We start from the raw sequence: 12717 nt of genomic DNA, 5'->3' as shown, positions 1-12717 counted from the left end.
CAAGAACAACAAAGGAAAGACAGAAGAAAGTTTGTTGTGTGAAAAATATATTCCAATCCTTTAATTACAGTATGATTCCCCAGTCCCACCATACATCAGAGGCCAGAAGTCAACATGTACACTCATATTTACAGTACAACAATTGAGAGAAATGTTCCTTGTCATCTTCTGGACTATTCCATTCTATAACTGATGGGGGTGTCCAAGTGACACCATTTGCTCTCTTTCGCTACTCCCCCTTGTAATAAATTGTTCTCGAAAAGATTTTCATTTTGAAAGAAATTTCATGATTCCCCAGGTAATTGTTCCAATGGAATAGTCCTAAGAAAGAAATCAAGACTAAAAATCTAATCAACTACACATGAAGATTATTAAAAACATGTAGAGATCTTTGCTGTCAAATGTTCAGTTCCCATAGTAATATCATAGAATATTCCAATGAGATGAATGAGTGTTCAAAAGGTTGCACAGATTTTTTTGTAAAAGACTTCTCAAAGATTATACTGAAAAATCTGCTAGCATCCATTCATGTTCTCCAAATTAAAAGTGTTCGTTCTGAACTTCTTTCGGTAAAGATAATGTTATCTTTTGAACACTTTTGGAACATTCACAATCAGTAAAAATGCTGTTAAGATTCCATAAGTATTGTATTGATGGATTCACAAAATTCAAGTTATTGTCTACCTCTCCACCTCAATAAATGATATTGGTCATGTCAGACTGTAGTACTGGCACAAACATATAGGTGGCGCTGCAGCTAGCATCCTAAATTGTACAGGTACATGTATATGCATCATGGAAACAATAGCCTTATGAAATGGAAGACATATATCACTTTTACGACAAAACCGTTGACAATTCGTCTGTACCACACTACATTGCTGGTGAAAAGGCACAAAATTTTACACTAGCAGCTATTGCGGTGGATGTTTTGTCAATAGAAGTTTTTCTCCAGAAGACATTTTTCTTTCAGATGCAGTTACACCAATTTTGTTACAACAGAGCTATCACAAGTGAAAAGTTGTAAAATCCACCACAATACAAGTTACTTAGGCATAATCTTTCTCCCAACACATAATTTCTGATTGAACCTCATTTAATTCCTATTTCTCTTTTACGTTCCCACAACCACACCATATAGTTATCTCAAAAATAAATGTTCACTTTGCTCCTACTTCTATCAGCCAATCATAGCCTCCGTTATTTAAACTCTGCTTACCCTGAACCAATCCATGGCCTTGACAGTATATTAATCAATGCCTGATTGGCTACTATAATGTGCATCTGTGCCATACATAGAATGGCAATGTACAGTGTACAGTAATGTTACTAAAATGACAGTTATAGGTTAATACACCCCTTCGACTTTCACGGATCGCATAAACTGCTTACGTCACAGGGGGGACATTTCGAAAGAACGTCGTTCTAGAACACTGAAGTCGAACGCGGCTTGCGCTCGCGGTGTCCCCCCTGGCAGATAATTTTTTTAAATAAAAGGTAGATGAGTGTCTATTTTCTCGGTAATATATGCGGAAATGACAGGAAAACAGGCACCAACTTTGTATGGTGGCATTCCGTACAACAATTTAAGGTTATTTTGTTCTGTGACGTATGCAGTTTATGCAATCCGTGAAAGGAACTTTCGAAATGTCCCCCCTGTGACGTAATTTCTATTCAAAATGCCCCCCCTGTGACGTAAGCAGTTTATGCCATCCGTGAAAGTCGAATGGGTCTATTAGTAATGTATGAAGACATTTCCTGGCATATTCCAATTGAGGTCTAAACAAGTCTTAGCGTATTGACAGTTACTTGTGAAAAATTATATGATTCAATTGAAATCATCATCATTAATATTATTATTACAATTCCAGAGGTAAATCTTACTCAGTAACTGAACATGATGTACAACATATAATGACAGCGTGAGTTTCTGTTTGGTATCCATCCCTGCCTTAGTATGACTGTATATGTAACCGCATGAATTGGAACTAAGACAGGGCCAGATACCAGACTACTGTACATGAGTTTAGCCAGTTTAGTTTGAAATGTTAGCCAGTTTGTATCTCCATGGAGACCAGCAGCAAAGATGATGTTGACCTTGATTGTTACATGATGACCTTGAGTGTTATCAAGGGACGTTCCAAAAGTCACCACAGGGGGCAAGACAAGGATATGATAATTTTATATAGTAACACTGATGCTTTTTTTTTTATGTGTGCAAATAAAACCATACCTTTCTTGTCGTCTTGCTTCAAATTTCACCCATTGTTTCTGTGGAACAAACCTTTAAACATTGTACAAAATGAGATCTAGTATATGTTAAGTCAAGAGGGCCATTTTGGCTTCAAAAAATTACAAATCCTTCACCTTTAACCCCTGACCTCTGGGTCAGAGTTCACAGCCTTTGTACATTGTTACAAACCAATGGATACCATCAAGCGATATGTGAATTATTCAGATTTTAAAAAAATTAATAAAAACATTGTTTATTTACAAGTCTAGGAACACATTTTAATGTTCTAATGATTTCCTTATTCAAAATCTATCCACAAAAATTCCTCAATCATTTTCTCTACTAAACAAGAAACAAATCTTTACCATGATATGAAAAAATGACACCAAAATTGTGTTGTAAGTTGCCATGAACAGATATTTTGTGTAGGATTGTAAAATAACCCTTCTACACTTTAACTGTAGTCATACATTCTTTTGTATAATTCTACACTCCATTCGATGAAACAACAAATCCTTCACTCCAAAATTTACAACTAGCCACATCTTAACAACCAAAAAAGCAAAGTTGCAAGTCGATCCATACTCTCTCACAGTTTGAGTTTTTCAGCAACTCTTGCCACACACCCAACTAATTTTCTTAAATATACAATTCCATACCCTCAAAAACTTCCATCATCACACCAAATCTTAATGAACTGTCTTACAGTAAAATATCTTCTACTATAATCACCTCTTAATCATAAACTCTTCTAGTACATGTAGTCAAATCAAGTATCTATTTACATAAATATTCCATCTTGACAGAAAGTAGCCTTTATGAAAAATGGTATCAGTAACATTAATTTCATTTCTTCATTGATAGTAAGTACGACATCAAGCACAGTTTGACTTTACAGCTAAAGCTTTGGTAAAAGCAGAAATCTGACAGTAGTTCTAGCAAAGTTGTAGCGTTGACAGTGTTTTTTAAGTCCTAAATTCTATAATTGCTTTTTGTGTTCTCCCCGAAGTTGTATCTCGTGTCAGTATCATTTGTGTATTTCCATACATCCATACAAAAATATCTGTAATTCTCCATGCATGAATTCATTTGCTGTGTATAATTTTCAAGACAGGAAAATTGATATCCAGCAGCCATGTTTGAAAGGATAGGACAGTATAATTCTTGAGACATTCATGCTACTTAAAAATGGTAAAGACGAGAGGTAAAGACAAGATTAACAGCTAAGAGTTTTGCATGAAACACACACCTGTAAGGTTTCTTTAGTTTTATGAAAAAATGTGAATACTGTTAGAATTGGAACTGAATGTGACACTACATCCTTACTGTGGTTACGTTGCTGTGTTTAGAGTGATTGCTTTCCTTTGGTTAAGTTTAGTAAAAGTATTGCTTTCCTTTGGTGTTAAGTGCATAAGTGTAAGTGCTGGCTTACTTTGGTTACAAGAAGCCACAAGGAAGAACATACATACATGTACATAGTCCATCCTGTGTTGTCAATGTGGCTATTAAAGCAGCAAGTGCAGTAAGTGCCAGCTTAGAAAGCAGCTTCAAGATTGCTAAGGCAAAGTGTTTACTGCAGTGCATTTTTAGTAGCATTTATGCAATCAAAGGCCATGGAGCTGCAGTACAGCTAACCGCCAACAGGAGGCGCTTCTGTCACAAGCTAATTCCGGCAGCTAATGATGGTTGAAAGACTTGGTCAGAACTGTTTTTCCTCTAAAAATTATCTTCACAACATTCCCCTCATGTTATCCAGCACTCCAATACTGTTTTCTTTACATAAGTGTAAATTGATGACAGTTTTATCATGAAAAATTGACAGTGTATGCTACATGTTGAGATAGAATTGGCAGTGGAAATTCTAGAATGGATCAAGTTTTTAATAAGTTTAAACAGCTTTAACCTTGTCCCTGCTGCAGTCGCATTTTAGCACCAAGTTTGTACTGATTACAAGGTTCGGCAGCAGGGAGAGGGTTAAAGCTTTTACTGGCATGTGACAGTTGATCAAGAAAATCTGTATGTTTTTTTCTTGAGATAGAATAGACAGTAGAAACTCTAGAATGGATGTAAGTATACTTGAAGAAATAGAAGTAGTTTCTGCTACACAACTCCAGTTATGAATTCCGTGTCCATGTTTAAGAGCAGCGTGCGAATAAACGACATTTCCTTCCGCGTGTTCTCGAAGATCTCCCGCGGGTCATCCGACTCGCATCGTAGACAGTTGGGCGCCATCACCATCGCCAGGTTGCTGGCGTCCATCTTGGTGACCTTGGAGTTCTCTGACCTTGCGAAGACCTGGAGGAAGTTGAGTAGGTAGCAGAGGACGAGGCGGTTGATTTCGGGTAGCGACTGGATGACGGCGATGGCGGCCTCCGGGTTGTCGTAACTGTCGACGCAGCGTCGGTAGTAGTTAGGCGGGATGAGAGGTTCGTACAGCTCGCGGTACCACAGCTTGAGGAGGGAGCCCGGCACGTGGGGGTCCAGGATCTCTGTAGGGAGATCCCACTTGTCCATCTGGACCTTCAGGGCGTTGACCTGATGAAGAGAGGACGGAAAGATAAACACCATTTATCTTTGAGACAAGTAACAAACAAACAAAGAAACAAACAAACAAACAAACAAACAAACAGCTACATGTATATAAAGTGAGTTAGTTCAGTTACAACTAAAGAGAAAGGCTTTGCTAACAATGAAAAAGGAGTAACACTAGAAAAATTTGTTATGGGGTTAAAATGCTCTGGGCAAGCTGTCTTTGCTGGACAGTCAAATATGTTTCACTGTGTAGCTTTTTGGGTATATATAAAGTTTTTTGGGGCTCATTTTTTTAAAAAGTTTTATGGCAACTATGACATGTTCTGTCATTTTGCAGTACTTCAAAGAAGGACCAACACAAGAAGGGCCTACACATGCTACAATTATGCTAAGTATGGCTCAGACCGTCCACGCTGAAAGAAACAATTCAACAGTTTGTGTCACCAATACCTGGGACCACCATGCCAGCAGAGACGTAATTACCTAAACAATATCCCCAGGAACCCCAGAAACACCCTCATATAAAAAAAACTGTAATTACCTCATCAATATCCCCAGGAACCCTAAAGATACCCTCGGTCCTCTCCCCACCCAGCCTCAGCACCTCATTGGACAGTGTAGTCTGTATCCATGGCAACCGCCGTTCCGGATACCGCTGCTTCTGCATGTTCATGATGTCATCCAGGGTGTTACCAAACATGGAGGGGTGGAAGATGTTGTGTTTCGCCTGGGCAACTTCATCTATTGTAGGCTTCTTCAGGCCTTTTCTCGCGCCTTTACGGAAAAGGGAAGGAATGTAAGAAAGATGACCAAACAACATATAGTCCTTATAATTACACCCTGAAGTCTTAAGACTGTCATGATTTTTGTTTTTGTTCTACCTGCATCTCCAAGAAAAACCACAGAGAAATTACGGTTTATTGCATGTCTTCCTATTGTATTTGTGTTTAAAAAAATTCAAGTCCTTTACATCTATATTCAAATACTTTGTGACTTTTTTTTTATTGTGTATCTTTCTGTACCACTGTTTTGGTTCCATGTCAACAGCTCATAAGAACAAGAATGTCCTGACAAAATATGTTTTCCTCTCACACGACTTTCATAATATACTTTACTGCACAACAATTGTATAAGGTATAACATATACCATCTACGGCAATATAACAACAAACTATGAGACTGATCAATGCCATGTAGTATGGAATGAGAAACGATTTTACAATCATCAGCATTGGTGGAATTTCTGGCTTTTAGGCTTTCACATTGTCTAATATGTATAATGCATGGCTTCACAAAATGAATGGTAAAACAGAGTCAGTGATACACAGTGAAGACTCCAAATTGTCCCACCTGTCTTACATATCCTGTCCAGTTGTTTGTAGCAGTGCTGTGCATACAGACTACGAGGGAAACCCTGGAGGTCATCGTCTGTCTCAGTCTCCAAGAACCTAAGGGATGGAAAAACACGCGTCAGATTCTCAAACGGCCTCTTTTGACATTTTGTCAACAAGATTGTGTATCTTACCTTCCAGAACAATTTTTAGAATCCCAGGAGTTGCTAGTAATGATATAAAGAGCTAACACATTTTATGAAGAAAGACAGCAGAATGGTTTCATGTGCATGGTCAGATAACTTTATCATTTCACCTCAAAACAGAAAAAAAAGTTAAATCCAATATTTGCTGGATGAACATGAAAATGTACATGTATAACTATTACAATGAAACTTTGGCACACTTTATAATAAGCAACATACTTGTTGAGCAGCCTTATTCAGCCAAACAAAAAAGAAAAAAAGAAGAAAAAAAAAAAGAAATAGATAAACTTCTGCACCTGTAGATGTATCCCTCTAGGTAGGACTGGAACTTTGCAGTGGGAGGGAAGAAGGCCAAACAGATGGCCATCAACTCCCAGCCTTTCTGTAGACTCTCACTGTGCATAGGGGAGGAACACAACGTTTGTCAAGCCGCTATCGCTTTACAAGAAGCTATTTTCTGACTTCTAACATCAACAGACACTTTCTACAGTGCATACAGTTTCATCGCACAAATAAAGAGTGCAACGAATCGATCCATAAGTTTTGCTTAATCTGTGATAGATTTTTCTTTTACATCCCTTACAGGTCCTGGACAAAAAATTTTCTAGAAATCCATCTACAAATGGATGCTACCTGAAAGGTCTGAAACATCTGACAGTTTCAAAATCTGTCCAGTTGCTTGAGTAACAGCTTCCTTGTCAATCTACAAATACTTTAAGTTAAACTCACTACAAACAGAAACACATACAAACACCGCCATCAGAATTTAAAAAAGAAGCTCTGTAGTATTAGAGTAAATAATGTTACAACAATAACTTTGACATTTAGCGTACATTTTCTTGTTGTCGGATGTCTGTCGGATGACCTGGATGTACACTTCGTCCCGCAGGCCCTGGATGGTCCAGCCGCGTGTCGTGATGTCCAGAGCAACGCTCATCTGGTCAACTTTCTTCACCGTACGGTCAGACATGAAAATCTAATGGCAAAAGGAATGACTACTAACTGGACGGTACTTTTAAGGTGAAAGCTTTATTTTGTTTTATACATACCAGTAGTAAAACAAATCTACGTGTACTTGGATACAAATCTGTATTGGTGTTTTGTTTGTATTATTGCTTCTTATGTAGATAATACATGTAGTTTATGATCCGTCCAGGCTACCAAAGTTGGCTGAAGTTCAGGTGCAGTCTGACCAGACTTAGGTAACACCTACATGAATCTATATGAATCAAATCAAGTTTTAGTTAAATTTGAGTCAAATTTGGCCCTCAAAAATGCCTAGACCACTGCTGATGACCAAGTCCCAAACATGAGCCAACAATGATCCTGTGAATACCCAAATGTTTAACACATTTTGAAACATTTGCCTGGTGCAGCCGAACAGTAGCCAACCTTGCCAAACACCGTGGCCAGCCAACCACAGCAAACCTTGCTTCGAACTACCAACCATGGTTGGGGGAGTTTGGCAGTGTTTAGGAGGCCATACTTGGCTATATATGTGTGTGACAGCTTGAAGCTCTGTCCATATCTTAACAGTTTACATGCCCGGCTTTTTGTCCAACAAATATGATGGAATGGGAAAAAATTTGTCTGTCATGAGCGACAATATTCCGTCAAATGACGAAAAAGCAGACACTAGATAGAACCCTGGGCTTGACTGTGACACACTTTAAGAAATAAGAATGAGAATGTTGAAGTCCTGACCTGTATAAGCCTGAAGACTTCCACAGCCTCCTTCTTGACCGTCTTGTCTCGAGTCATGATCATTGGCTTCTTGATGGGGTCCTTCGTCCACGTCAACATGGTCGCTATGGAGACAGGCTTCCTAAACAGGCCTTTTTTATGCCTACAACAGGGGAGAACATGTACATGTTGTTAGTGTGCTCATTTACCAATGAAGCTACAATATTCCTAGGAAAAAAATGTTTGTGTTTCCTGAAAAAAAATTAGGGTTGGTATAGGTAGGGATGATCATTTTCTTACGACTTTGGCAATCTCTTGTGATCCAACTTATACAACACTGTTTAATAAAGTAAAACTTGTATGAGGACACTTCTATTTTCAATGTCAATGGCAAGCTAGGGCCATAAATTTTTCAAGCTGATTGACAATTTCTTGCTCTGTGATTGTACAATCATGGAGCTTTTCTAGGGTCGGTTGGGAAACAGGAAACACAACATTATTTTTCCTACGCCTAACTGTAAATATCTGGCAACAAAACAAGGACAACATAGTCGGTTTTTCGTTCATTAATAGTTTCATGCACTAACTGGATCATATATTTTGTATATTCATTTACAAATTCAGTTAACCACAATTTCTTTATAAGGTCTCTGCTAAACAGATTTTACTGCAAAGCCGGCTTTTTTCTGTGTATTATCAATAAACCATTTACTACTACTCATTCATGTAACCATTCAATCCTTCCCTCTGTCCCAGCTCACCTGTTAAAGTTGTCCTTGGCGTAACTCATGATGTCCACGTCTCCTTGAGGCTTCTTGGCCTTCAACAGTGACCCTAACGACCTTGAAGGACCTGAAGAAAGACACAAAAGGAATGAAGACAAGTCAGTCATTTCCAATGAAGACTTGAGACTTCCAGTTGTTGACTGAAAGACTAATTCTCACGAGATGCTCCTGTGTCTTTAATTAGATTCTTGAGAAGTGGATCTTGTGTAATCTAATAAAACACTTGCTCCTGCCACAGAAACTGTGTTAATTGCTACTCTAGACCTGTTGATGGTTTTGATAAGATACATGTACAAATGTATGTGTAACACAATTTTCCCACATGTGGCTCTGGTTAAGTTGCTCTTTTAAAGTGCATCGAAAGGCTTAAAAGACTTAGGCTGAGTGAAAGTATATGAGGCCCTGCATGGGGGGGTATCAACAACGCTTTACTCTAAATTTTGAGATCCGTATCACACTACAGTACCGATAATGCTTTAAAATAAATTCCAAGTGGCTACAACGCATTACGTAAAATTAAAACTCAAATTGCGCCAACTATGCTCTACGTTGCATTAGAGCAATCCGTCTACACTCTACGTAGAATCAAAATGGCCGATTACGCTCTAAGGAAAATGGCATGCGGGACCCCGTATAGGTATCATGGAATAACCTTTTAAGTGAAGTACATTGACATACATGTATAATGTTATGATCAACACTCAAAGTTCCAAAATATAGATTTGAAAAACAAATAACTGCATTTATAACACAAAATAATTTAAAAGGGCTCAAAAGTCTTGCTACAGATAGAGGTCTTTGTCTGACACGTAATAAATGAATGATCTTAAAAAATCAAATGAAGTACATGTAACTTTTGGCTGACAGTAGTGTCAAAGGTGCAAAATACTGACTGAAAAAAGAACTACTGCATTTCAGAAAGAAACTTAGATGTCCTAAAGGTCTTTCTGCATAGTTCTTGGTGCTGACAGGAGTGGTCTAATCAAGTTAAGTACATGTAAGTGTTGTGATAGATGGTACAGATAGTGGCACAGGTCTGCTCTCCTGACACCCAGGGTTAGATGGAGGAGGTGAGATAATTCACCATCATCTGTTACCAACAGACATCTGGGCAATGGGCCAAATGTTATACTCTTCAGTGTAGACTGTATTCAGATAAAAACAGACAGATTTGGCAATGACCCAGTAGAACTTGCCCCTGTCTGGTCAAACAAAAATCAACTTCTATTGTACTACTGAGCAATGCCCAAACAAAGCTAATAATACATATAGAATACAACACGGGGTATTCCGTATCGCCCGAGGTATCAGCCCGACCGCTCGTCGGATCGCCCGACGGCCGAAGGCCGGAGGGAGATCCGATCTGCGGTCGGGCTGATACCTCGGGCGATACGGAATACCCCGTGTTGTATTTTATTTATGTCATACCCACCTACGAAAACACGCCTTTCATTGCGAAATGAGCGAAATTTGGTGTCCCTAAACCCAAAAAGCGCAACAACATCAATTCCAGCGTCCGAAGTTTGCATTCGAATTTTCAAAAGCGTTGCACGCGGTTAGGGCGAAACGCGTTCGAATCGTTCTATGGAACATTTGGAAGGCCCGGGCTGTACGCGTTAAGAACCCCCGGGCCGTACCGCTAGTTATCACACGGGCCGGAACACCCGTATCGAACGTAATCGCGGCCCAGGTAGGACATAAAATACAATACATACATGGTACAGGTACAGTACATGTAAGTATATCTTCCAAGTTTGCGTAGACTGTATCTTTGACAGAACATTATGGGACTAAAGAAAAGAGACCCAAATTCTCCTTTCCTTAATTTTATGGTATAGACTTTTAGAACATTTTACATACAAACGTACTAACCAAAGAATTTTTAAATGACCAACAGACACTCTAGTAATCTACCTTATCTACAATAAGAATCTCCATGGTAAGAGAAGCTAAACTGGAATCACCAAAAAATGACATTAAAAAACCATTCCCCTCTGACTTAATGCAGCAATAAAATAATTAGCCTATAGTTGAAGCAACCGTAAGGATCGAGGGGTGGTCTAAAAATATTTTTTACTGTACCCCCTAAACTTTCATGATAGAATAGTCTAGACTAAAGATATACAATGTACACTACAATCACAGTGACATCGTGGCACTACATTTGGGTCTATTCAGCTCTCGATTTCTTGAGTAACAACATTGAAAATTGTTGTCTTTTGCTATTCTTTGTACTTGAATCTGTACAATGTTAAGTTTAAGCCATCTGGTAGCTGACACATAGCTTGACAATTATGCCCACAATCCCTGGCCTCAGTAGAACAACACACTTTTGTGTCATGTTCTTGGTAGGATGAAAGGCTGAGGGTAATGTATGTAATTATGTGGTCAAACCCGCAATTTTCTCTCTAACAATTTTTTCTGCATACCACCACAGACCCGAACACTTGAAACAGCCATTTTGCTGTTCTTACAAGCATTCTAAAAAAATACCCTAAATTATCATGAACTTAAGACAAGAAAAGTACATCCATTCTAGAAATAAATGTTGTCTTCCTCTTACAAGCAAAAGTCTAACCCGCAAATACCAAAACTGAGACAATCACCAATCACAAGTTGTACAGAGAACCCACATTCCCTTTCACAATCTTCAATATCTTCAATTCAAGTATCTTCAATACAAATGATTACACTGTTACATACAATCAGCCCTAAGGCAAGAATTAAGCCTTAGCCATAATGACCACTTATGTCAGTATGCTTCTACCAGTGTTTCATGCTTTTGCAAAAGGAGAATTGAAAATGTTGTGTTCTTGTTAGTGTTAGATCTTGGCTCAAGTGAGTCAATGTTGGGAGAGATTTGGATGCAAATCTTGAAATCTATCTGTGGAATCTTCACAATGTTTTTGCTTCTGTATGGCTGCATGTGGGTCTGTATGGGGGTCTTAAGAGAACAGTTTATGGTAAAAATGGGAGGTTGACTACACTTTTTGCTAACTTCAAAATCATTCTTATGCATCAGAGAGAATTGCAAACTACACTTTTTGAATAAGAACGGTTATATCATATGTACATGGGTGATTTGGATAAAATAAAATGACTGCTTATGCAAGAAAAGAAGCATGTAGGCCCTCCAAAGTCAGTACCAGAAGACCCACTACCATTGACTCTGAGGATCTGGTTTTGATAAATGGTCTGACATATTCTGAGATTGGCAGTGAGCTGAGATGCACTCTGCACTAACCTTGACCTCCAGAAATATTTGTGCCACAGCAAATACATTTGGTGGTTTGAGAAATCAACAGCTTTTTTTAGGTTAAAAGTTTGTTAATCACTTAACTGTTTTGCTCAAAATACAAAGAACCCCATACATACATAATGATTCTGTATGAAGAATTGTCAACTACATACACATGTACAAAACTATGTGAACTTACACAACAAATTTAGGTTTTATAGTATCTGCTATTACCCTAAAATGTAATTCATAGAGCTGGATTTAATTTTTTACATTGTATTATTAGGCTGCAATGTTGTTATAGGTTTGTGTTAATTTGTGAATAAACCATTTATATAGTATGGAATATATATTTCCTGGCCCCTACTAATAGTTTGACCTAAATTTTTTTCTGCGACCTGCAAGTTGCTAGTCGGTATATTTCAAGTCACACACATAATATAGGAATGCACAGACCGATATGTTGAATTGTTGCAGCCTTATTCAATGATTGATAGAAGCAGAGTGCCCACAAGTATTTCTGACATGTTGGTAATATTTGATATTTAGCTACGGGGGTCACTCTCAGATTTCCTGAGCTGTCAAAAACTGCAAATGTGGTTGGAAATCTAGGAACTTGAAGAACTCGGAGAGATATCAGCACCAGAAACTGATATGGTGTCATCAATCATATGAAAGATGAAGAAAACATGGTCATCATTTTTTGAAA

General features: G+C 38.3%; 1 protein-coding gene across 2 annotated transcripts in view; it reads right to left on the bottom strand.

Annotated features, from left to right (window-relative positions):
* Positions 1–1737: 1737 nt before the first annotated feature.
* LOC109463398 (rho GTPase-activating protein 39-like) overlaps positions 1738–12717 on the bottom strand; it is a 42055-nt gene continuing 31075 nt past the window's right edge. For both annotated transcript variants that reach the window (XM_019760207.1, XM_019760208.1), the window contains 7 exons: positions 8747–8837; positions 8007–8148; positions 7136–7278; positions 6599–6697; positions 6116–6213; positions 5307–5539; positions 1738–4768 (listed from right to left, as the gene is read on the bottom strand). In XM_019760207.1, the coding sequence (XP_019615766.1) occupies positions 4334–4768; positions 5307–5539; positions 6116–6213; positions 6599–6697; positions 7136–7278; positions 8007–8148; positions 8747–8837 (1241 nt within the window). In that variant the 3' untranslated portion in view covers positions 1738–4333. The remainder of the gene's footprint in view (positions 4769–5306; positions 5540–6115; positions 6214–6598; positions 6698–7135; positions 7279–8006; positions 8149–8746; positions 8838–12717) is intronic.

Source organism: Branchiostoma belcheri, unplaced genomic scaffold, assembly GCF_001625305.1.
Source record: "Branchiostoma belcheri isolate BF01 breed outbred unplaced genomic scaffold, Haploidv18h27 scaffold125, whole genome shotgun sequence".
Classification (NCBI taxonomy): Eukaryota; Metazoa; Chordata; class Leptocardii; order Amphioxiformes; family Branchiostomatidae; genus Branchiostoma; species Branchiostoma belcheri.
This window is presented reverse-complemented; position numbering and strand designations above follow the sequence as displayed.